General features: G+C 44.7%; 1 protein-coding gene across 4 annotated transcripts in view; it reads left to right on the forward strand.

The window, feature by feature from the left end:
• The first annotated feature begins 916 nt into the window (after positions 1-916).
• Positions 917-26,359, forward strand: part of MAP4K4 (mitogen-activated protein kinase kinase kinase kinase 4) — a 176,042-nt gene continuing 150,599 nt past the window's right edge. For 2 of the 4 annotated variants that reach the window (XM_064143605.1, XM_064143606.1), the window contains exons 1-2: positions 925-1,952; positions 2,350-2,415. In XM_064143605.1, the coding sequence (XP_063999675.1) occupies positions 1,896-1,952; positions 2,350-2,415 (123 nt within the window). In that variant the 5' untranslated portion in view covers positions 925-1,895. Of the gene's footprint in view, positions 1,953-2,349; positions 2,416-26,359 lie in introns of all 4 variants that reach the window. The other 2 variants (XM_064143604.1, XM_064143607.1) reach the window with 2 other exon arrangements.

A 26,359-nucleotide genomic window follows, 5' to 3' on the forward strand; every position in this document is an offset into this window, starting at 1 on the left:
CCTTACACTTTCTGCTCAACAGGTTTGCTCTGATTTAAAAGTATGTTTCTGTGATACTTACAGCTATGTATATGTAATTTTGTGGTTAAAGTAGAAGAAACAGGAAAACCTTGGTTCCCACAGGAAACGTAACCCAACCTCTTGCAAGCAGGTAACATTTTTGCCACATCAGTGTGATGAAGAACTTCAGTGAGAGACAAATCATGCCAGGGTTTACACCTGCATGCAACTGTCTGATGTGACTGGCTCAAGAGAGGTTAATGGGATTTTTGTACCATTTAGATTGTGATGGAGGATGCGTCTCTGTGGGAATGGAGTAGTTCTGTCTGTAAATAATGGGCTAAAATGCTATTTTATGAGTGCTGAAGGCACTCTGCGTTTCTGCAGAAATCTCTGCTTGGGCAAATATTTTTTTCTGTGGGCCTGGGTAGACGTGAGAAATGGAGAAGAGATTTTGCTGGTCACTTCACTTTGGACAGTCACTGAAAGAAGAGATTTTGCTGGTCGCTTCACCTAAGACAGGCACCTATCCCGCGGGCAGCAGGGGAGTGCCAACCACCACAACGTGCCTTTGTTATCGTTTCCAGCAAGCGTGTTGCAGATCTGTTCGCGTTGGTCTTGACACCAACTCCGCAAGAAGCGTGTTGGGGGCCCACAGGGCGGCTGGCAGCCCCAGAACACGGTCTCCCGCCATGCCCACGCCGCAGGACACAGGCAGCCTAGGTGCCCTGCCCACAGAAGCCGGCCGGGCGGCGCGTCAGAGCGCGCCCCATTCACTCGCCTAGATCCACGGCCCTGCGTGAACACGCGTGGGCCCCCCATCCGGCCGGGCCCAAGCGTCGTTCCGGGCCGACTGCGCTCGACCCAGTCCCATTGGGGTTACTGTTGGGCGGCGGCGGCGAGGCGGATAGGGCTACTTTGGCCGCTCCCCTCCCCGTCCTCCCTCTCTCTTTCTCTCCCCACGAGTTTACCCAGCAGTGCTTTGGTGCGGGCGCGCTTCCGCCGGTTTTTCCTGTTGGAGAAGGGAAGGGGGAGCTGTTTTCTCTCTCTCCCCGCTCTCAGTGTATTTTGTATCCCTTTTCTCCTCCTCCTTCTCCACCTCCTCCTCCTCCTCCGCCCCGGCTATCTTTGTCTGGTTAGCAGCACCCCGCTCTAGCCCCGCGCCTGTGCCCCGCCGCCGCCGGGACGCGCAGCCCTTGCCCACCGGTGCCTGGCGCCGTTTCATGCGAGGGCAGCGCCGCGGAAAGGACTCGGAGGCGGCGGGGGCTCTGCCGCGGCGCTGGGCGTGAGCCTCTCATGCGAGAGTGGGGCCGCGGCTGCTGCTGCCGGTTCCCGGGGTGAGCGCCGCTCCACCGCCGGCCGGGCTGGGCCGGGCCGAGCCGTGCCGTGCCATGCCCGGGCGTGGGGCACACCGCGAGGCTGCCAGACGCTGCCGGCCCCGGCGCCGCTCCTGCCGCCGCCGCGACATGGTGTGAGTCTGCTGCCGCCGGGGACGTGCGGGTACCCACTGACCCACCCACCCACCGATCGGACGGTCAAGGCACCGCCGCCTGCCTCGGGGGGATCCAGCCCTGTACTGCACCTCGGGGAGACAGACGGACCACAGCACACCCTCTCCTTCCTCCCTCTTTCCCTTCCTTCACCTCCCTCTCCCCCTCCTCCTCCTCCCATCCATCTATCTATCCATCAACCCCCCCGCCAACCCCTCCCAATGCTGAAGAGTTTCAACCCGGCGGGGCTGGAGTGAAGAAGGGAAGGGCGGAAGGGAGGAGAGGAGCGGAGCTCCGCGCAATTCACAGCTGCTTCGGAAAGCGAGGCGGAGGGCGGCCTCCCTATTATTTAACAGAGAAGAAAAAAAATAATAAAAAGGACAAAAAAAGAGAAGAGCCGGGAAAATGGCGAACGATTCTCCTGCGAAAAGTCTGGTGGATATCGACCTTTCCTCCTTGCGGGTGAGTGCCAGCGACGGGGGCCGAGGCGGCGGGGCGGGAGCACCCCCCCGGGTTCCGCGGGGCGGGGGCCGGCGCGCCCCTTGCCGGGGCCGGCGGGGGTGGGAGCGGCCGGGCAGGAGCCGGAGCCGGTGCCGGTGCACGGGAGGCCGACGGCCGAGTCGGGGGAGCCCCGCGGGGGCGGGCGGGGGGAGCTCGGCCCTGGGCTGCTTTTCCTTTGTTTGCATGTATTGGCATGTGCGTGGAAAAACAGGGCGCAACAGCTGCACGCCGCCAGCAGCCGGGCTCGCTGGCTGGGCTCTGCCAGCAGCCATCGCCTGACAAAAACGTAACCCCACTTCTCTTCTTCCTCCCTTTCCTCCCCCTCCCCCTTCTCCTCTGCCCATTCTCCCCCTCATAGGACCCTGCTGGGATTTTTGAGCTGGTGGAAGTGGTTGGCAATGGCACATACGGGCAAGTCTATAAGGTTTGTGGCAGAATTTGTTCTCCTTTTATTGTTACCATTTCTCTAGAGAGTACCCGGAGTCTTTACCGGGCCTGAGCACACGACTCACGGCCAGCCACCCGCTGCGGCAAGCGGAACAGTTAGGGACGGTAAAAATGTTGTCCTTGTCATTGTTGCTGCCCGTGACAAGTTTGTCAGCCTCTTGGCTTCTGCTTTTCCAGAGGGACACAAATTACTCTCCCAAGCACTCATACTGAAATGATGAAATAATCTCTTATTGGCCCTTATTCCCCGTACCAGTGCTCCAGAGAAATGACCAAACCGAGTGGACATTGTCAGGACATGCCCGGGCAGTACGGATAGGTCCATGAGCTTATTCGGGATTGCTCTTGGAAGTCCTCATGGAAGTTACTGCTGCTGCAGTGACTTTAGACAAAGACACGGGCCTTCATTAAAATTGTCACCAGGTTTCCTTGTTGGGAAAATCTTCAAAGTGTTGAATCTGCTGAGTCGGGGGTGAGTGGTGCTGTACCGGATCCTGCTGTTCTGTGCTGTGATAGGGTGGAGGGAGCAAAGTGACAACAATAAGCGATCAAAGCAGGGAAGATTATTTCATGAAAATAAGAATTCCCAGAATAAGTTGTTTGACAAGTGTATGACTTTAAGAAATAGAAATCGGAGAGTGCCCGTGTGAGTGTGAAGCTAGTCTGCTGGGCCTCCCCCCCCCCCCACCTCCCCCATTGTGCAGTCAGTGGAACAAACAAATTGCATGACTTTTCATTGAGTGCTAGCTACCAGGATGACTAATTATTCACACAGTCTCAATACTTGGCTAAGGATGGAAAGCTCAAGCTTTGTATTGTGTGGAAATGCAGTGCACATTTGCAGAGGGGAGGAGAGCTAAATGAAAGTAACCAAGTAACCCTAGCTGCTTGGGGTTTTGTGTTTTTTTTTTTTGTTTTTTTTTTTTTTTTTTAATTTTTTGCTTATAAACAAAGCAGTGTAATTGGTGAGTTTCCCTGATGGGGAGATACTGCTGCTTGCAGCTCCAGTATCTAGATAAAGCACTTCGGTGCCTCTTCTGCAAGTGAAACACATGTCAGTTTGTTTTGAGGGCGTGAACCTCAGCCTTCATGATGGAGAGGTATTCCGTCTGCACAGCATGCGACTTGCACTTTAAGACTAGAAGTGGAATAACCAGGCTGCTGCTGTTCCCAGAGAGCTGGAGAAAAGGATGTGGCTCGAAAGGCCGGAGAAGAGGCGAGATGAGTGAGAAGCTGCACTTTGACAGCACTGTGACCATTTTTTCTTCTGACAAATTAAATGACACCATTTAGAGTTTTTTCTGTACTCTCTTTGTTCCCAGATGTTGCATCACCTGATCCCTTCTTACAAACAAAACGTGGCATGAATGTGTGACTTGAAACTCTCAAGTTAATTACTGCAGTTTGGTGCATTGTTTCTCTGCTCACTTGTTAATGCTTTGACTCAATAAGCAAAGATCTTGGTGGTTTAGCAGCCTTGAAAATAGAAATTTAAAATTTCATTTTCCTTAAGTGTGCCAGAACTCTCCCAGAGTTAGAAATTAAATCAGCACATGCATTTATTGACTTGGAAGAGTGGATGAACATCTGAGATCTAAGGGCATTGGTGCCACTCCGATAACAGGGAGAGCAGTAGTTTCTGTTAGGGCACTATCTTTACTGTGTGTCTGATGAGGTTACCCGTGCACCTCCTTACTCATTAGATAATCGTTGCAGTGCTTCCTCTTGCCTGGTATCTGAGGGCATGATGGTTTGGGTGGCTGGAATAAACGAAGTAGATACATTCTTTTTTGTTATAGAGCCTGTCAGTGGGTTGACAGGTGTTTTAAGTTTGGATTGGCACTGCTATTTCTTAGGCATTTGGCCACATTTGTGTTACATAGCCTTAAAATTTGGACATCGAACAGGGTTGTATGTAAACAAAAAATACAAAGCAAAACAAAAGCCCACCAACCTCAGACAAACAAACAGAAATCTCTCTTGATTAAACCTTGGCTTTCTTCTTAACAGAATACAGTTATATAAAAAACAACCCATTGCAATAGCAGTGCAATAGTATTTAGCTTTTCTCAGCCATGCTTTTGTTAGGAAAAATGCGCCAGAGACACCCAAAGGTGAAACTGTGTGTGTACGTTTTGAGGGCTTTTAGAGGAACTGCGTAACTGAGGGGAAAAGGTGGTCACGCTGTGCTTGCTTGTTGCCTTCTGCTTTCTTCCTACCCAGCAAGCTTTCCTCGAAGTCCCTCTTCCCAGCTAGTTTTATTTCCCTTTTAACTGGCCTGTCATCCCAAGGAGTGCGTGGGGGGGTAGGCTGCCTTTGAGGAGCTGCGCCCCAAGATCTGTGGGGCACTGCTAGTTAGATGCACTTCCACATTTGTGCATCGGCATCAGCGGTGATGTCACTCGGGCCGGGGCGTGGGATTGGCTGGCCGCATGCCGCTGCGGGGAGGACTGCGAGAGCGGGAGAGGGCATGACGTTATCTCTTTGTCTAGCTCATACACCCCGGCGGTGATACCGAAGGTCGCTTGCCTTTCTGGCGAGTGTGCTTTCCAGCGGTGGGGGGAAGGGGCCTGCGCCGACCTGTTGGCAGGCAGAAAGTAGTCCTCTCTTTCTCCTCTTTGCCTTAGCTGAGCTTGCTGGAAATAGCTTGGATCTGCCTAGTTTGTGGTATTTCTGTAGCTAGTTCTACCGTAACTATTTAGCTATGTGCGTCTGTATGCATATATATATATATGTGCATGAAATATGAGAGCAACTCTTGGTCGTTTGGCACCTAGATGCAAGTTATTCCTTGTCACAGAGGAGTGTGGATCCTCCTGGGATTTTATGCCATTGCATGGGTTGGCTTAAGTGGTGTGTACTGTGGGCCCGGGACCCTGGCGGTGAGGTTACAAATACTCAGTTTTCAGCCGCGCCACGTAAGGGCTATGGCGTTTCCATGGTTCTCATCTTTATAACCTTGCTTACACCTTCCCTGTGGGTAGGGTCCTTGTGTCTTAAGAGGAGCTTATTACACAGTGATGAACTGGGGGAGAAGATCAGACTGAGATCTAAAAGGCCTGTCTAAAAGAAACATGGTGTTTTGGTGAAGCATTTGCCGAGCACAGGGGAAGGGGGAATGGTGAGGTTGGCTTATTCAACCCAGGGCAAAAGAGAGGTCCTCTGCTGCACGTCTGAAATCCTGGAGAATGAAGAGCAGACCAGGAAGTTGTCTGCCAGTTCAGAGCCAGTTCAGAATCTGAGAATGAGAGCGCGGAAGGAAGCTTGCACAAATTGCATTGCTTCTAAGTTAGAATGCAGAGGGTTAAACGTTGCACTGTACAGTAAGCAGATTTCCCACTTTGCCGATGCTGAAATAACTGATTGCAGAACCCTCGAGTCTGTAGTTTAATACTTTTAAGGAGCCACGCACCTCTGCTGGAGTTTTCAGGGAGAAATCTCCCTTCAACAGGTTGGCATCAGCTGATGTGAGCTGAGAGGCATGTGCGGGCTTGTCCAGAACAGCACCCAGCCTGCTCTCCCCTGCCTGCAGCAGGCAGTGTGCACGGGATCACCTCTCTTTGGGGCTCAGTGCCCATAAGCCCACTTTTAAGCAACAGAGCAGCAGTGTACCACTTGTAATTAGCGAGATGCATTCAGGTGATTATGTTAATGGTGCAGAAGTCATAAAAAATATGGTGTTAGGCTTTAAGTGTGCTTCTTTTGTGCATGCTGCTGCCATCTGAGATGGCCGTGCCTCCAGTCTCCTCCTGAACCTGAATCCCACTGTATCAGGGCACTTTTGGTGTGACTGAAACTTGTAGCCAGTCTACCAGATGATTAGCTGCCTTTGAGACTTTTTTCTTGCTCTCTTGCAAATAATCGTGAGACATTTTTATCATTGCTGTGGTTAGAGATTAGTTTTTCACATGCAGTGGTAAGTGTAATTTGAAGTTTGGCTTGCACAAAATGAAAACACTCCTGAAATTTGCCTCGAGATAAGATTTGGACATGATGTTTGCTTCCCTTCTTTTTCTACTGTAAAAGTGACCTGTAAAATAAAGGCATTGGTTAATATTTTACAAATTAAAAAAATCTCTACCATCTGATTGTTCACAGAGGCATAAAGTTTATTCATTTTGCTGTTGAGGCTGAATCATGTTAGTCACTTTTTTCTTTGGGGAGGGGATGGGTTTATAGGTGCATGTGTTCTTAAAGACAGTTAAAGTAGCTGTTTTGAGTGTGATGTTGTTAGGTCTCACAGATAGACATCATAATTCTCATGTAGCAGCAATGGCTGGGGGGAAGAGTGTTTTTGTGTGAGTTCTGAGGCATAAGAGGAGTGCACCAGAAAGATGAGAATTAGGGATGATACTCCTAATTGCCCTCAACGCAGGCTGATGTGGCTCTCTAAGAGCCTTGTAATAGTTAATTCATAGTGAAGGCTTCTTTTGTTGATTTATGTTGCAGCCTTCCAAAACAGCATGTAAATGATGTGTATTGTCTTAACTGCTGGCTCATAAAAGGAAATGATGTAAGATGTGATCGTTTAAATGCTGATTTGAAAATAAATTAAAACTTAGTTAAATGTTTTCCCACACTAAGGATACTCTATTTTTGTTGTAATGGACTTTCTTACAAGGTGACTGTGTTGTGGGTTAGGAAGAGAGGACAGTGCTTGGTATTCTTTACTAAATCAGTTGAATTTCCACCTCCCTCCCCTGCCCTTTTCTCTCACTGCTAAAGGAACATCATTGTGGATTCAATTGATTTTGTTAAACATGAATACAATTCCAGTCTTAGTGCTGTAAAGACAGACTGTACTGAGGATCAGTGAGGTCACTGGCTTTCAGGAACTGGTCCAGACCAGCTCTCTTAAGTATGAACTGCCTTTTTTCCCCTTCTTTTTCTGATTATTTGTGAGTTGTGTTGCAAAGGGAGAGTTGCTCTTGGAGAAACTGGGAAGGACCAGGCAGTGCTTGGAATACTGACATTTCTCTAGGACCTGCAGCTAGATGTTTGCCTCTGTGTCCTCCCTCAAATTGGATGAACTTATGAACGTTTCTGCATCACCCAAATCCTTCTTAATTAAAGATACAAAAGCTAGGCAGGTGGCCAGTGGGGATTACAGATATTTATTTTTGTTAAAAAAAAAAAAAGGCAAAAAAGCAACCTGCCAATTGTAAGTAACCACATGTCCCTCTTATTCCTCCTCCCCCAGTCCATCTGCCTGTCTGTCAAAACGTCTTTTTTTTGGCGTCTTAAATCAAATTGCAGGCTCCTGGGCAGGGACTCCTTATTCCTGGAGTAATTACAAGAGGGCCCAGCATTCTGGGACCTGGGTGTGTACGGGGCTTTGAGGTGATGGATGTAACTAAATACAGCATAGACTCTTATGCTGACTCCTAGGAAATTTTTGAGTAGGAAGATTCTTGAGCTGATGCGGATGAAATCTCAGTTGAAATAGTCTCATACCCTCTCCTAGCTTTTTGTGAGTGCACTGCTTCCATGTTGGCAATGGTAGGGGTCATTTTTGCAGCATAATAGAAGTGAATGGTTTTCCACAGGAAGGTCTCCACAGCTTGCTCCAGGCATGGGGAAGGTGAGCTTTATTCATAAATCCTGGGATAAGTGTTTTGATTAGTTTAGGGATATTTCAAGAAAGAAGAGGAGAAAAAAGTGGAACATACACCTTTCCTTTCCTTGCTTTATTTTTGCTCTCTGCTGGTAATTTAAGTTTTGGTTACATGTTACTAACCTCAACGCACCAGAGCCTTGGTGATAGTGTGCAGAATGCCTTTTTTTTCTTTTTGGCCTTTGTGATGATGGCAGATCCATGCTTCCCACCCTAAGAGATGATGTAGAGGAATGTCCCCAAAAGGAATCCAACATTACAAGAGGTGTTCACTCTTTGCATTTCCCTGCCTTCAGCATAAACATTTTGTAGTAGAAGATTTTGGACTAGGATGCTAGCTGATTTTACTCATGTGATCTAGTCTGTGTTTGTGTATACACATTATGTTCTAGGGATCTTCTTTTCAAGTGGTCCTTTCTGTTACAAGAGTGATTTCATCAGGGTATCTTGTGTACCTTCCTTCTGTAGATCTGTTTTCCTTGGAGGAGGGTGGCATTTTTGTTTTTCCCATTTTATATTTCTGACTGTACACTCTGGCTCCAACAGAAGTATTTCTCCCTGCCTTTGGATGACGTTGGTATTTAAGCTCAATAGCATTGACTTGTGCAATGTGAGCTTGAGTGTTGTCAAAAGTTGCAGTAAGATCTTTATCGGCAACATTATTTTAGGTCTCAGTCCAACTCCCACTGGAGCTGGTGGAAAGAATTCAACTTGCTTGAACGAGAGGTGGATTTGGGAGGGGATCTCATAGCTTTGCACAAGAATTCTCTTACCAAATACTTTGTTTGCAGCGTTATGGGTCTCTAATTGTTTCTCAGGTTGGCACAGGCCCAAGAAATGTTGATTCTAAAATTATGTGACTATGGGAAGGATGAGGGAGAAACTCACAACTGTGCATACTTCTTGGGAACTTGAGGGTAACTTTGAACGTAGAGGACTTGGACATTTTGGCATTGCATCTCAGTATTACTTATAAGGTGCACTTTCTGCCTCAAGTGTAGTGGGAAACATTTGCAGAGAGGCACAAAATACGACATTGATTAGAAACTGCAGAGTACTGCCAAATGGTCGGTATACTTTTGTGAAATTCAGAGTGCCTCCACCCATTCCTCATTCCTAGTCTTCTGTTGTTTCCTAAGCAAGGGCATCTACTCCTGGGTGGCTCAGCGCTTCTGACCTCTGTGGTGTCTCAGTGTTAGAAAAAGAACAGGGAGACGCAGTAGTCCAACAGGCAGAGTCTGTTAGGCTTTGCCATCCTATAGCAGGTTGAAATCTTTTGTTCTGAATGTACTGCAGAACTACAGTTTGACCTCAGTGGTGTTTGGTTTAATTTGCTACTTACTGGGAAACCTTTGAGATATGTCGCTGAAGAAGAATGAAATCAGAGACTGAGTAGTGGAGGTGCTCAGCCTTGCAGAGGTCTTGCACTTCTGAGGCACATAGAGACCATGTGGATGTAGGCACAGAGTGGACTTCTCTTCATTTAAAAATGGTGCTGCTAACTCCTATCTCAAGTGCCTTGTGCAGCTCACTGTAGCAGGTGTGAAGGATGTGTTTACTTCTCCCAAGGGTTTTCCCATGCCTTCTGCTTGATCTTGCATCATACTGACAAGTGAAGAACTTGGATGTGGAGTTTGGAAGGGAGAAGCAATCTGCTGAAGGTGAATTTACAGAGGGAGTCAGAGGGTGATGAAGAAGAAGGCTTAAATGTTGAGAATGGCTTAGTGGACTGTTCATAGTTGTGGGAAACAAAAATATAGTATGGACTCAGAGAAGTGCTAATATACAAAAAAGTAAGGGACAGCTTAATTGTCAGTAGAAACACAATTGCCTATATAGTTAAAAAGATATGTATTATGAAGTTAGCTTTTACTGATAGCAGTTCCCTAGGTTTCACTAGCCAGACAAGTTCTGAGCCTGTGCTTGCCAGGGGAAGGTTTACTGACAGGTTTTTGTGCTGATTTCAGCATGGACCAGGCTGGTGAGGCCTTTTTCAGCCCACTGAGCTGCACTGTGACTGTGTGCCAGAACAAGTAATGTCTTTTGGGGGAAATTTTTTAATACTCTTGGCAGAATGCTTCTTTCCCACCAAAGCTGCACCTCCCTGGGTTGCTTTGCAACTGTAGCTGTCATTACCGCTCTACAAACAGGACACCGCAAGTGCCAACAGGTCCTGATCAGCCTGTCTAGTAATAAAACAGCTAATGTGGTAAAACTCTTAATGTGATGCAGTTATACTGGTATTGTAATGCTTATCTGGTATGTCTCTGTCACCTCCCTTTGGAGCTGTCCCATGGCATGTTGATAAGAGCTTCTTTCTGTGCAGGGATCACAGTGACTCATGGGATTGTATTGGCAGCTGAAGGAGACACATGGGCTGTAGACATGTGCTTCCTGGAACAAGGTAGTGCTGCCTCTAGAGAAGGTCTGCTGTGAGCTGAGATCAGCAGTATGGCTGCTGGTGGTGCACCATGGCCACTCATCTGCTTCCTCCCTGCCCTTGTGTTCCCTGAGTGCCCCAATAACTCTCTGGCTCTGTGTCTGCTGTGAATGTCAAATTGCTTAAAAAGCTTCTCCTACTACCCTGGATGGAGAAGTCCTAAAAGATCTCTCTTGGCACCTTGGCATTTGCAGCTTCGGAGGCATGGGTGCTGCTCTGCTCCTTATCTGTCTCCAAAGGTTTTCCTTCTGGTGCTGTTCTCCACACAGAAATGCTGGTCTTCACATTCCTTCATAACACCCTGATATTTGCTTAGTCTTTGGCTTCTCGCTGTGTGTTGTGTTATCCTCAAAGCAGATTTTCGTTTTGGAATGTCTTTAGAACTCCAACTTAGCTTTACTGGATGTTTTAGGGCTCTGAAAATCGGGCTAATTTCAGGTTTGAATGATTTGGCTACCATCTTTTTGTGTTGTACCAATCCATGGTATGGACTAGGCTCTGGTTCCTGCACCTGGCAGCTTCACCCAGAGGACAGAGGTGAAATTGGAGGATGCTGCTTAGGTAGGTGAAAGAATGGCACTGGCTTGGTATATTTAATGTCACTGAATCAGAGTCGTGTTAACTTTCTGTCAAGGCAAGAGTTTATTCCTGCTGGTTTATCTCAAAGCTAGTGCACTTTGTTAGGGATATTTTCTTTTGGAACTCAAAATTACTTGAGGTTTTAAAAATACAACAGTCAATTTCAGTTAAGCTCTGGTTGTTTCAATTGCTTCTTCCCAGGATTTTTGGAGACTAGCTATAGGGTATGGCAGTGGACAAGAGTTCATGATTCTAATTTAAACAGTAAGCTCAAAACAAAACAAACTTGTCTCAAAACTTGCCCCTTACATTTCCAGCTATTTAATGGTATTGTTTTGTTTTCAAACCCAGGAAAGACAAGCTTAAGATCCGTGGGCCTTAATGTGTTATAGTAAAGTATACTGTGCTATACTTGGGTTTATGTATGTAAAGTCTGGGACCCTCCCAGATTATTGCAGTTTGTTTTTTTCCTTCATTTTCGTGCTTCACAAGAAAATTCAGTACAATATCTAAAAACTGTACTCGTATTACAAGACTGTTGCCACAATACTTGTGGCTGAGTTATAAATCCTTGCAGGTGGAGGTGCATGAAGAAAATTGAAATGGTGATGGACCCTGGTCTGTGGTCCACTAACATGTGCTACTGCAACTGGGGGGAACTGCTGATGATGAGGTGTTTGCTGACTGGAAGCCCTCAATGAGTTTCTTTTGTGCTTCTCCAAAGATCTGATAGTGCTGTGTATCTGTAGTTATTTTATGGTGGCCCAATAGGTGAAAAATGCAGTTTGTAATGAGAGCTGCAGATGTGCAGGAATGTACATTTTGTTTCTCTGTAGTGGACTGGGATGGTACTTTTGAAAGGTGCTTAGGTAGGTGGGTGCTGCCTACTGCCCTTTCACTGTCTAAATCTGAGCTGTGTACTCTTAAGACTCACAATGGAGAGAAATAGGACAGGAAAATGGCCTCTGGAGATAACTACCCAAGGATGAGATTAAATTGCATGTTACCTGAGTCTTTGTCTGCTAATTATAATCGAAACTGAAGATGAATGTCTTCTAGGTGTCTAGGGTTGGACAGGTTGACCTTACAATGTACCCTGTATGTAGTAGCTCCTGCAGTCCATTGTCTTTGTGGGATATATAGTAGGAATGAAGATGCCTTTGCAAATGGACATATGAAAGCAAATGACATGTAAAACCTCTTACTGTCACTGGAAGGGAAACTTCTCTTTTCCCAAAAGACTCATAAATAAGCGAGCTGGTTTTGCATGCGTTTACCAAGAGACAAATGTGCTTGCCCTCGGTTACTATCTCTGTGCTTTTGTGTGGCAGTTGGGAACTTCTGTAGACAGGTTTGTTTCTGCAGAACTTCTGAGTGATCTGGTTGAGAAGAGCTCTTAAGTGTGAAAAGCAGCAATGCCTTGTATCTCCTCTGTGTGCCTTCAGCTGTAAGTACTGGGGTCCTTCCTGTGCAGGTAAATGATACTTCCACAGAGAATGCATTTATTCTAGGTTACTGTTTTTCAAGAGAAAAGTGGAAATATTTCAGCTGTTTTGCTGTTGATGAGGGCTGTCATTAAGTGCCTGACCTTCACGCTGTTTTTTTTCAAAGGTATTTTTCTCTTCCCATCAAACTTGATTTTTTTTTCTTTTAATGTTGTAGAATTTAATCTAGTTGTGAATCCCATTATAAAGTCTCAAACTGTTGTAATTCTGAGTATCTTTAACACTTGAAGTTCTTTGAGGCATTATATTCCTTCAGCAGTTATAGTGGACGTTCTTTCAGTACTTGAAGTTTCATATTCCATAGCGTTTTTTAATCTGAACTATCAACTGTGTGGTAATCTCCTGTATAAACACAGAAGGAATTGGAGTTCTCATGTGCTTCTCCCCTGAGTTATCCACTGTGCTTTACTTCAGGGTGGGGGTGTGAAACAGAAGTACAGCAAGGAACTGATGTAATTTGTTCCCAGCCACCCAGGAAATGTATGTCAGTGGTACAATCCAGATCTCTGGATGCAAAGTTCTGTGCTTTAATCAAAGAAGAGCCTTTCTTTGCCTTAGTGATAGCTGGGGTCAGCTTTCACGCTTACCAAGACAAAGTGAATGAAGATGTTGCACACTGACCCTCTAGTCTCTTAAGAACCACCCAGAAGAAGGGGCTAAATGTTCTTGGGCCACTGGGCAAGTGGATCTGATAGAGCCAGCCTCATGATACCCCTGCTTGTTTTACCTCTTGTTCTTGCGGTGGAACTGTTATGTGCTGCTTGCATTTAAACAGAAGCCTCAACAAGGTGCCTTTTGCAGAAAGGCCTGAACTGAATTGCTCACACTTAACTGTATTGTTGTCTGTAACAGCAGTGGGATGGGTATTAGGATATTTTACCATGACTAAACAGCGGTGTTAATACCTTTAAAATTGTTATATTGACATTTATGAGCAGATACCACATTGTGATGATAGCTTCAGGGGCCTTCTGCTGCATATGAAGGCTGTTGGTTGCTTTAGAAAGCAAATAAATACAATTTTAAAGTCACTAACAAAATCAGGTGCGTTAAACCAAAAGTGCAAGGTGATGCAGTATTCTTAGTTTATCCTGCAATCCACTGCTGCTTTGGCAGATGAAATTAATGACCTACTGTTACACAAGGAGGAACAAAAGGCCCAGTGTTGAGAACTGTGAGGAAGTCTCAGATGTAAAGGACCTCCCTGATTTCATGGCAGGTGCTTTGTTCACCAGCACTGTACCTCGCACCTGACATGCTTGTTCCTGGGGTGTGTTTGGAATTGTCCCTGTGCAGCAGGGGTTGGCACTTTGGCAGAGCTGGTATACTTCCAGCTACCGTGAAGTTGCCACCTTCACCTGCTTTTCTGGTGTGGTCTTGTGGGGAACAGTGGCAGCCTGCTAATCCTGATGGTACAGACTTTATTCTCCTCTTCTGTTAGAAATAGTTGGAATGCTTTGAATAACTGATTGCTGCAAGAGGTTTTTTTAAAAGGTAAGCATTAGGAAAGGTGCACCTTGCTCATTCTTTTCCCCATTCTCTGATCTGTCTTGTCCCTGGAGACTGTGGAGAGCTCCTTATGCAGCTCCCCTTGTGGGTTCAGGTTTCGTCAAGAGTTGAATTTTGGGGCGCTGACAAGTGAATATGGAGAAAATGTTTCAAGTCATGTGAAAGAAATGTTGCTTGCTAAGTAACTTGAGCGTTAAGGGGTGGGAAAAGCTTTTCTTAGCCTTTGTGGAAGTCTTATATGGGAAGGAATAAATATCTTTAATATTGACCTAATTTTATTTGTATTTAAGATCAAAGAGCCCTTGTGAATGAGTAGCTTGTCTCATATGTTGCTGGGTTTATGATTTTGTGAATGGCTTGAGGCAATAAATCAGTCCTGACTAATACTACCTTTCCTTAGGTTTCCTCTGAGGTAATGGAAGAGTGCTCTGGTTTCCACTTTAGGAATAAAAATAAATCAGTTATTGAGCAGACTTCTTTCTGCCTAAGTTGCTGACTTTGGAGGTGCCTCCTCCTGTTGTGACAGTGCTTGCACTGGATTTTGGAAAAGGAAGAGAGAAGTGGGCAATGAAACTGTTCTTGTTGACACTGCCGTTTCTATTGCAAATGAAGTCCTTGCTGCAATCAGGGTTTGACTTTGAAGTGTCCTCTTCTGCTGCTGCCGCCCTAAATCTCTTAGCTTTTTGATAACAAAGCATGTAGTCAGCCTGTGCTGTTGTTGTAAGGAAATACGTTTTGTATACATATGGTGTGATTGCCCTATGGGAAAAGGTAATGTTTTCTTTTGTGCTCCCCACCAGTAGGTTTTCCTACTGCAGAGAAGGGAAGGTTAAGCAGGCAGCTGAAATGCCTTGGGTGATACCTGATTGCTTTATTCCAGCAAGGAGAGAGTTATTGCTTACTTACACAATACAGAGCTGTGCTGAAAGCACCAGGCCTCTGAGATACCTCTACTTGCTGGAGTGTCTACTGAGTAGCACAATAATGTGGGCTTTATTAATTCGCTGTAACTCAGGATAGGAGAAGATGGGAAAAGGGAATGTAATCAGCATTTCAAATCTGTAAAGATGACATCAGTTTAGTTTCTAGGTCCTTGGGAGCATGGAAATAAAGCTGCTAGCCTTAGGTATCAAAACGTTGTGTTACTGTTAATCTGTTCACCCTGTGGGATCAATACACTTAGGAGAAGAGGAGCTTACATTCTTTTTGTGGGTGCTGTAGTCTGAACTGTTGCTTAACATGACATGGCACATGTATGTGAAAACCCTCTGAAGAGGGTGTGTGTGGGTAGAGTACTTCAGAGGTGTTAGTGTGATCTGCTGAGCTTTGACTGTTCATGGGTGTATGTCAGTGGTGGTGGATGGTGCTGACTTGGCAAAGCCTTATCTCAGGGCTTCTGCTCAGAGCCAGAGCTTGTTCTGAAAGTGAGAGGTGCCCAATAAATTGAGAGTCTCATAAAGCCACTTGTGTTGCTGAACTTTGCCAAACCCTGTCTTTTTATCAAGGTTAGCTGAAGTGTTGGGAGTACATTTTCCTCCTCAGAACCCTTGGTTTAAAGCTCCATTAATTGTATGTCAGTTACCATATGTGTTACGATAATAACCTGGAGTGGAAAGGGCTAGATTTATTTGGGTAAACATTTCACCTAGTAAAAATTTAATAGCTTGTCTGCCTTCAAAGGCCATTCCTTTTCTTCCTGTGCAGATTGTGCACTGTGCACACAGCAGTAATACAGAGTGTTTCTCAGAGAGCCACATTTATAACTTGACCTTGAGATGCTGCTCTTCCCAAGATGTGAACAGGGGCTGTTCAAAGATGGTGTATCTAGAGTTTTCTTTGAAAGGTGCAGATCTGGTTTGCTTCTGCCACACTGAATTCTGTAGATCTCTTTTAATAGTGACTATGGACTGCTTTGAAAGATGATAAAAACAAAAGGCTGAAGTGACTGGGGACTTGAGTCTGAATCATAGCCGCCAGCAAAAACTCTTTGTTTCAGGAACCGCTCTGCGTAATGGCACAAAAAGTCTTGTGAGTGCCTGAGCCAAACTTCTCTTCAACAAATATGTGACTTCATTATTTGAATTCTTGAGCAAAGTGTTTTTAATGCCTTTGCTGTCTTAGGCTGTCAGGAATAATATCCTTAATGGACTATGCAGACCAGCTGTATATTTATAATTTAAGAGGTGTAAATGTCATCTGAGGGAAAAGTAAGTGTGCTAGAATAAGAGTGTGGAAGAGGTAATCCTTCTTCTGCAGTGTTCAGGTGTATGCTGTTTTATTTTAGGTTACTTTTCTAAAGCTAGAAGCACTTTGTCCAGGATCAAGCTCCATTGGCTGAAGTCACTGGAGGTAAACTGAGTATCAACCTTTTTCTGAAGTTTGGGATTAGAGCCATGTTGGCAAAGGCTTTCTCATTTTTGGTTTGAGACAATGCTCCTCTGTCTCACCCTTGAGAGAAAAAAGTATTCTTTCTAGAAATACCACTTTTCAGAATTGCTTCATATCTTTTAAACTTTGTTGACTTACTCTAATCTTTTCTGAATGAATTTTCTAATTTTGCTCTCCTTTTGTTAGTGGTGGCAGTGTTATCTCGTTTTCTGTGTTTTGTTTTGCCTTTCTCTACTCTTACCTCATACTTGTCTGATGTGGGTGAATTCTTCCTGCTGCTCTCCCATCTTCTAGACTCTACAGTCATCATCGTTTTACATTTCTTCCACTGGTCTTGTCTGTGCCTTTTTTGGTTTGTTTGTTTCATTTTGGTATACATGTATCAAACAGAAAGGATATGGTTAAATCTGTGCATCTTCTTGTATTGGCTGTAGCTCTGTCAAGATAACAAAATAAACCTACCTCACATGATGTATTTCTCTATGTGCATTCTGCATCTTCAGATCTTTCCCCCCCTTTTTTTTTCTTGTTCTGGTGGTTTCTTTTTAAACTAGTATTCTGAAGAAGGGAGGCTCCATTCGTTTTACCTTGTCTCACCACACTTTTTAACTTTAGGGCCGACTTCAGCTGTGTTTTGGTTTGGGGTGTGGGTCTAAAATCCTTACAAGTTTCACAAAAAATAAATGACTGGGTAGATGGAAGTGAGAGAGCCTGTATGGAGAAAAACTTTTAGCTCCTCCTTTATTGGTCGTTCATCTGTGCTCAAGATGAAGGCTTCATGCCTGCTTGCAGTGGTGTCTGTTTGCAAGGTGGAGGCAGAGAGGTCACAGTTGTCATTGGTCAGCCAGAGCAGAAAAGAAAAGCAAGAAGGTTGTTCTTTGGCTTTACTCTGTGTCTTAATCTTTTTTCCTTCCTGTCTTTTGGATGAAACTGAGGTGGCATCTTGTGAAGTTTGGGGGTTCCTCGATGGCAAGAGTGACAGTTGGAGGACCTTTATGACTCCTCTGTCTGTGGAGGAGATGTGTGTGAAGTTTGTATGTGCTAACTAAAGTGCATTGTCTTTCTCTAGACAAGGAGTGCTGCCCTTGCCACATGCTAAGTCCATATAGTTAAAGCCTTGGGTACTTAATATGTGCTAACCTCGGGCAGTAAATCCAGGGCTAGACAAAGCCCCCTAAGGAGGTGGTGGACAAGGTGAGGATTAGTCTTTGCTGCACCCTCAGATGGTGCCTGAATGCAAAACTACTAATAAACAGTCATAAACCCTGAATGCTTTTTCTCTTGTCAGCTCCTGCCTGAATAGGGGCTTTTTCATGACACATGCTTGTTTGTTCATGTTTCTCTTTTAAGGAAAGCAGTTAAACTAGACAATAACTACCAGTAATTCAGTGCTCTGTTAAGCATGTAATAAACCATGCCTCATATCCCTGGGTTTTGAGCCATTGAAGACTGCTGCCCTTTGTTTCTCTGGGGGGAGGAGGGCAGAAATGGGGCACAACTGACTTGTCTGGTATGGAAAGAGCAAAAGGGTAGCTGGATAGGGGAGAGATATGACAGTGCAGTGCTCCAAGGACAGACATTGCTATCCTTCCCAAAAAAAGTCCAGGTTCAAAACCCAGCCTTTGCTCTCTGCCTTTGATGCCAAACTGTTGTGGAATCTGCTGTGAAATTGGTTTAAAAAAGAATTGCAGCTTCTTGTGATTGGTACCAGTTCTTGTCTTACTCTGCTGAGCAAAACAGGCACCTTTTGTTGACTACAAGCCTTGCTGTCATTTTCTGACTTTTGTTCAGTCCAGGTGCAACCCAGCTAAATGGAAGGTGATTCAGTTTTGCAGTGTTTCCATTCATTGCTGAAATAACAGCCTTCTTTTTTTTTTGTTTTGTTTGGGATTGTGGTGGGGGTTTTGGGTTTTTGGTTGTTGTTGTTGTTGTTGTTTTCCAGAGCTGCTTGGTGCAAGTGTTGGTGCAGAGTGGAAACAAAGCAAAGACTTTAGCCAATTTGTAGATAAATGTTTAAGACAGGTGTCTTAGAGAGTTCGGGAAACTCTTTGTATACAGACAGAATTATGGTGCCTCTTTATCTCTGAATTGTCCCTTTCGGCCTCAAACCCAGCCCCTGCAAGCCAGTTTGCTCTTTTACAAGGAGGACGGCTTCATGCTATTTCTCTGCATGATGTTGTGAAGTGCATTTCCAGAGGGGAGCTTTCTTACATGTACGCAGAACAAATCTTACTTAAAACATTTCACTTTCTTCTGTCTTCAGACCTAGAAAAATGAACTCTGTCATGACTTTTCAAAGTGTGGGTTTAAGAGAAAGCTCTCAAGGCATATTTCAGTGCTGGTTCTGCTGCAGCTGTTAGTTTAAGAATTCTCTTTTTAAACTGGAGGTGGCTGTAAGTTAAGGTTGGAAAGAGGAAAATACAGTATTGAGCTGAATAACCTGGATACTTGAATAAGCTGATACTTCAGGTAGGGTGTGGCATGTAAAAAAAGACATTTTGTCAGAAAGCTAAAAGGAGAAGGACTGGTTTAATTTTAATTACTAACTTTAAGCAATCAATACTCTCCTTCTGCAACGTACTTTATGAGCAGTGGCATCTGAGAGAGCATGATTGCTCCCTGCCACCTCACTCTGAGTGTTTGATTGCAACGCTTCTTGCTTTTCAAAGTTTGACGCAACTCCTAGATGCTCAGTAGAATTTGCAGTAGAACGTTTAGTACATAAGAACTTTGTTTCTCTGTCCTATAAGGAGGTGCCTAGTAGCCCTGTGAGTGCCAAATAGCAATGTGTAAGAGTGTAACTATTTGGCAACTGGTAGGCAGGGCCTGGAGGAAACGAGGGAAGAGAGCAGGTTGTCTCTCTGGGTCTGATTTCAGCTTGTTGGCTTGCAACTTCCACGTGGACCCTCACCACAGCCCATCTCTGGTTCTGTGGGTTAGCTTCTATTGTCGTCCTCTGGAGACTGTGTGGGCATCACAGCCTTAAGAAATGGTCCATGTAATTCATTGGGATGATAATAGCATTTGGTAGGGGAAGCTTGAAATGTGGAGCGACTGCTCGTGGAGCCTGCAGCTTAGTCATTGTTTTGCTTACCGGTTGCACTTCTCGCTGAATGTGTCTGTGAAGGGGTGATGATCTCGTGTGGGAGCCACCTTCCCCTCTGCTTTGATTTGGACCATACTGCCCAGGAACTACTTTTCCTGACCTCCCTGGGAGCAGAGTGGGTTAGAGCTACAGGTTATGCCAGGCTTTTTATACTCGCAGTTCCTCAGCCTGACAGGTTTAACAGGTAAATTGAATTCAGTTACTTATTCAGATTTTTCTTACCTTGTGGATGAATTGAAGCGTGTGTAAGGGTGTCTGTGGCCTTGTGCCATATTGTGAACAGTGAGGGATGAAGAAGAGGCTGATGTACATCTCCTCTCTAGCATTACGCACACTGGCTGCTTCTGTATCCTTATTCAGTCTTTCAGGTGCTGGATAATAATGCCTTGATCCCTCTCTTAGTGATGGGCAACAAACTATAAGGATGAAAACTCTCTCCCTCTGGGTATCTGTAATTTTGAATGTACTCACATAGCATTTTCCCAGGAAAACTATCATTGCATGTATTACTCAAGCTGTTTTTAAAGATTTACTCTTTCCCCTCCTCTGACTCCGTTGTTCTGCAAAGAGGTGACAGTTGTGGGAGGATTGAGCCAAGTCTGTTTTTTTAGGTATTAGAAGGTACTTAGAGGAGTTTCTGTTGTCACCACCATCTGGACAGAGATTCATTTGCTGAGGAGCTGTGCTGTTCCAGGGTAAAACCTTTCAGATGTGTTGTGTACAGTACTAGCAGGCTGAAAAGGCAGTAAGGAAAAGTATAAGCTGTTGTATATACTTTAGGACAGTGTGTTTCTTGCAGATTAAACTGGATGAAAAATACCAGGTAGTCTGGCCAAATGGGCAAATCTCCTTCTTAGAGGGATTGGTGCTCTGTAATGCACTGAGTAGGCAAAAGGCTCACATTGTTCTTGATTGCTCCTGTGTGGCAAATTTAACAATAATCTAGCTGCCTGAGTACTTGGAAACCACTCATTTCCCTCCATCGGTCTTCACCCATCCCATATAGGAATTGATAAAAGATTTCATTCTCCGAAAGAGTTTAGATTGCAGCAGATTTCCAACTTGACCCCTTGAAGTGTTCATATTGCAAGAACAAACTCAAGAGAGAGATGCTTTTGCCCTCAGGCACAGATCCTATTAGTCCTGCTCTGCTGAGTTTAACCTGCTGTTTCATGCTTTCCATGCTGGAACTGATCGTAGGTTGGAGCTGGGGGTACACCACACACATGTCCTGCTCTGGGGGCATTGCACTGCTGGAACTTCACATTTAGGCACTAGATGTGCTTTGAAAAGATACTTCTTCATCTCTCTGATAAGCAGTGCTGAGCAGCCAGAGGGAGAGGAGGTTAATGCCCCTTTTACCCAGGGTCTGTTTAAAGAAAGGCAGTCATTTAGCTAAAATATACATCCACGGTTCATTTTTGTTTAAACTGAAATTACTGAGTAAAGAAAGGCACCCTGGGAACAGATTAAGCCATATGCTAGGAAAGGAGCACATTTCTCTCAAGCTCACTTGACAGCAGCACGCTTTAGGGTTTTCTGAATTAAACATTTGATAAATCTGTAATAGACTAGAATTCGGTTTGGTTTTAATTACTTTTGATTTTTGTGAGCCTACAGGATTCTGACATTTTTCTTCACCCTTCCTTTTTTCTGACTCCCTGGCCCCAGCCATGATCCTGTTTCTTCATGGAAAGGTCAGTGGGATATAATCAGCTATAACCACATCCTGGTGATGGATAGAGCAATCCCTGGCCATAAGGCTGTGTTTTCAACTCCGGGAGGTCCAGAAAGCTCTGGTCCTGAAATTTGCTTTGTTAGAAATATTTAATTAACTTTATTGTGTTAGTGTGAGGATGGTTTCATTGCTACTTCCTCTTTTATTAAAAATCTGTTATTAAAAGTGTACGCATATGTACTTGCTTTTAATGACCCCTTTCTTTGTCTGCTATGCTATTGGCAGCAATTTGCTCTAGTGCTGTTAGCAGCCAGTGCTTCCAGGGGTGGTGGAGTGTGGAAAAGGGATGGTAAAGAGACATTTACTGCTCCTTTTTAATTTTACTTTATTATTGATCAGAAAACGATCAGATAATAGAGTGGTGTGGGTTGTTCTATGAAGGTGGGCAGGGAGAAAGGTTGATTCTCCCTGTGTGTTTTAAAGAAAGGTTGGTTCTGGATCTTCCTCTCCTGTTGACTTGTATTTGGAGGACATTTTTCTGTCTTTGGGCCAAAAGTGTGTAGGTGCCATCGGCTGCTGTGCCCATTTACTTTCTTCCCTGACTTGCAGCTGGGCAAAGATTGGGCCTTTCACCTCCTGTCCCCTTTGCATTTCCAGCATTTGGATGAAATTGTCTTGCTGGGAAGCCACAGGCATGGGCGATTTCTGCTGAGCAGATGCACTTGCATTATCTCCCCATGTGATTTTGCTGGGCAGTGCAGTGGTGTTCTCAAAACACTGAATGAAGAGAGAGGTCAAGGGGAAAAAAATAACCCAGCCATAAGCAGTAGCTTGTAGTTGTTTTAGACAGTCTATTCTTGCTGTTGTTTATTACTGGTGTGCATTGGGCCAGCAGACTCTGGACTGCAGAGAGTAAAAAGGAAAAAAAATAAACCCAGAGAGAACTTGATTTCTTATTCACAGTGTGGGTATCTTTCCTAGCAAGTATTTCTAAGGGAAGTATTTCTAAGATTTCTAAGGGAAAAGCACTGATCCCATCTGAGCAGTTGTGATATTTGTTGTGAGTGATCAACGCATTTCTGTGCAAAACATGGCTGTTAGAAATACTTAAACCCAGCTAGATGTAGAGGCCAGTGGTTGAGAGTCTTTCCTTATTTCTCTTTGTTTTGATCAGATTTGCAGCTTTTTGTCTCCAGAGGTGCTTTCTGCAATTCCCCGCCTCCTCCTCTTCCTCCCTTCCTTTAATGGCATATTCTTGGTCTCTGAAGTTGGCATTCTTTCAGAATATTCAGTACTTGAGAGATTACAGTCTGTTTTCTGAAAGGCTGGTATTTAAGAAGTAAATAAAGCTACCTTGGTCTTCTCCAGCACCCCCTGCTAGCAGCCTTCCTTTCACCTTAGCCTTAGGGCCTCCATGAAGTTTCTCATCTCTGGATTGGCCAAGTGCTCAGTTGCAGTAAGAAGAAGCATGCTTATGATCAGAGGAGTGTCTGACAATACTTGTTGAGGCTATCTGTCTCCTCAATCTTTGCAGCTCTTCTTGACAGTGAACATGGATGGAGTGATTCATACTCAGCTGCTGCTGAGCCACTGGCTAACATGAGGGCACTGGGCTCAGCGATTTCTCTCTTGCCTCAGGCAGAGAACAGGTATCAGCCAGATCCTTATTTCTCAGGAAACATCATGGAGGTTATATATGGTTGGGTAGAGGATGTGTTTGCTGTGTTCAAAACACTAGTGAAACTCCTCTTGAAAGGCTCTGGCTCACTCTGCTCCTTGATCTGAGACCAGATGTGTTTTAAGAGGACTTTGCTACAGTGGACAACCATGTTTGGAGATGATAAAGGGTGGGTAGAGGTCGTAGAGATGTGGTCATTTGACTGGGGTTGATCTGTATCACGGCTTACATTAGCCATGGATGACCCTCTGGCTGACAGTGGGTTTGTAAGCTTAAGCTCTGTTTGGAGAGCTTAGTAGTGCCATTTTCCTCTGTTACCTGCCTTTGCAGGTGCTTGTCAGCACCTTGATGTTGCCCAATGCTAGTTTAACTCCTTGTCAATTCATCTATGTTATACAAGTCATCTGCTGACAAAACAAGGATCTGGGTCACTGTTCTTAAAATAGATTCAGCATTAGGCAAATTGCTCAAGCAAGCTCTCCTTTCCTCTGAGGAGGCAATGTCAACTCAACCTCATAGGGATACCCCTAACAAGTACAGCATCCTTCCACAGAAGCCCTGTCACTTTAGCAACACTTGCCTAATAACACTTTTAAAATGCACTGCCCAGCTGTTTGCACAGTGTTTGACTTGTGCCTGGGGGAGTAAGGATTTTTTTTTTCTTCACATTAATGCAGATATATTCATCCACATGATCTGGTCTTTTGAGGTGCTCTTTGCAAATCTTCTCTTTCTTTGTGCTTTCATGACTGGAAGTGTGATTGGCATGTTTTGGTTTCATCCGTGAGAGGCTTGATACATGACATCTATACAAGGTGATTGCTGGTCTTGTTTATCGGCAGAGTTTAGTGGTGCCAATTTCACCTTGATAGTAGTCATCTGGTAACCGCTTTGAACACACTGAGCCAAGCCCTTGCATGGGTGCACAGACAGTCAAAGCTGAATTATTAATGAAATCCATTTTTAAGGTCACAACTGGGCCTCTGCAGACTCTGATCCTGAGTTTGTAGAACTTTCTGTATCACGTGTCCTTTTGCCAAAGTTGTACAGACTTCCTGGGCCTGGGTTGCAAAATGTGCTGCCTGGTGGTTTCCTCTGCTTGTCCAGAGGATTTCTTCTACTCTGAAGGGGGTACTACCACTGAGTGTGGGGCTGGAAAACATGCTGATGCAGGAAAGCAGGATGTTCGTCTCCTCCTGTGTGTGGTGATTTTACTGTGGACATGGAAAGCATGGTAGCCAGTGATATGAAAATTTGTGTGGAGGCAAATAGAGTGAAATAAGGTCTGATGTCCTGGGAACTGATTCCCTGCTTTGACCTGAGTAGGCAGTTTCAGAAAAGTTCCTCTAATGATAGAGGAGGTGGCAGTTTTCTATGAATTGTGCCATAGAAAACATGGCATACTTTTGAGGGAGGCATGCTTGGGCAGCATGAGCCCTCATAATTACTTTCCCACTCTTTTCATAATGTTATGTTTACAATACCTGCTTCATTTTTGTCTTGTACCCCAAGTAGACTTTAGACAAGGTTGTGAATGTTCCTTGCACAAATTCATCACCCTGGTAAGGATCAGGGGAAGCAGATGCTTTAAAGATGTATCTTACAGAACTGCTCTGCTGACCAGAGAGCCATGTATGCAGGCAAGTGCAATGTTGGTGAGAGTCATGTGCAACAGGGTTGTAACTGGAGTTTAAGACTTACTTCTGGGCACTAGGAAATCAGGGGACTCTGCAGCCCTGGAAGCAGTGACATGAGCACTCACAAAGTATCAGGGAGTGCTGGTGGTGCTTCTGCAGTGTCTTAGCCTGAGCACTTGGCTGGAAATTGGAATTCAAGCTCTTCCTCTGGGACGTAATCCCTTTTCCCCTGCCCCTAAAGGCTACTCCAGCTGCTAGGCTCTAAGGATCTCACTCTCTTATTTAAACTTTAATACTTTACGTTAATAAGCGTTTGATTAGTTTGGGAAGGATATGATGCATATGGCTTTGTGTGGTATGTCATCACACAGTCTTTTCTAAGATGTCCCAAATTGGCACATCATGAAATGCTGTTCTGTTGAAAGAGAAGATGAAGGCCTGGTTGCTAATGGTAGTTGTTCTGCTTTGTGAGAGGGAAGTGTGGATGCTAATACCTCCTTTCCAGCTCTGTATTTCAGGAAAAGAGAGTGCCTCAGCACTGATGAGGGATGTGAGGGGAGAGCAGACTGAACTGAGGAGCTTCTGTTGATAGGCACCAGTTTCCTGTCCCCAGAGAGGGACTGAGGATCATAGACAGTCAAATGCTTCTGTAGATACTGTGCTGGATGAGAACAGCAAGCTCCCTCCTTTATCAGGCCTCTATGTCCCTGGTGGTTTGCAAGTTTAAACCATCTCCTCTCTATCAACTAAGAGCAAACCATTTCCTTTCACAGACGAGAGGAAAAATCAAGGAACACTGTGGTAACTATTAATAATGTTTCTCTACATTCCCATGATGAACTGTTGCTTTGTTTCTTTTTGCCTCGATGATGATAAAGCAGGAGGGCCAGGCAGTGATTTTAAACTGCCTGCACCAAGGAAGAGTTCTGCTATGGAAATCAACTCCTTTACCTTGCTGTGCTGCCATTGAGGTTAATCCTGACCTGGAATTCAGCGTTTGCCTTTTCATCTTGGATCGTCCCACTCCCAAATCACAAATCTAATCAACTTAAACAGAAATCAGAAACGCTAAACTGGGAGAGGGCTTTGTAACTGTTTTCTTAAGGAGGCTGGTGCTTACCCCTGGCTTAGGCTTTGTTGGTGATGTGCTAGGAGCAGTAAGCTATTGTTTTTTTACACCAAATGATTAAGTCAGAAAGGTGGACTGAAGTAGGACAAAAATTTGTTTTCTGTTATTGTCACTGTGTCTATTTCAGCTGCTCTTAAATTTTGCTGTACTGAGCCCAGCACTAAATTAGAGTGACCTTCACCTGCTACTAGGCCTTGACTTCATGCTTAAATGTTTGGTCAGGAAAGGTCAAGGACTGGGGCAGAGAAAGATTTGCTTGCATATAGGTGCATTTATAAGATCAGGCCCAAAGTCATTCACGTGACAGTATCAAAGTACTGCAGAGTAGGGTTTTTCTGCATGGTGATGCTTGCTATTCAGTTTCTTACTGTATCTTTAGAAATCAGTAATCTCTGTTCAGCATCCCTTTTACAAAATTACAGTGAATGGAGTTCAGAAATGTTTCATTCTGAATTTGGGAGTGACATGTTCATGTGGGTTAGAAAGTAATGAAAAGCAAATACAAGTTTGCTGGAATGGTATGTCCTGGTTTGAGCTCGAACAGAACTGAATTCTGTTCAGTGATTCTACTTTTCAACTTGGTTGCATATTCTGTGCTTTCAGCTGTTCTCTTTACTGGAAACATTGAACAAGATTTTCACCAGGGTTTGAATGGTGA

The sequence above is a fragment of the Pogoniulus pusillus genome, chromosome 5, assembly GCF_015220805.1.
Source record: "Pogoniulus pusillus isolate bPogPus1 chromosome 5, bPogPus1.pri, whole genome shotgun sequence".
NCBI lineage: Eukaryota > Metazoa > Chordata > Aves > Piciformes > Lybiidae > Pogoniulus > Pogoniulus pusillus.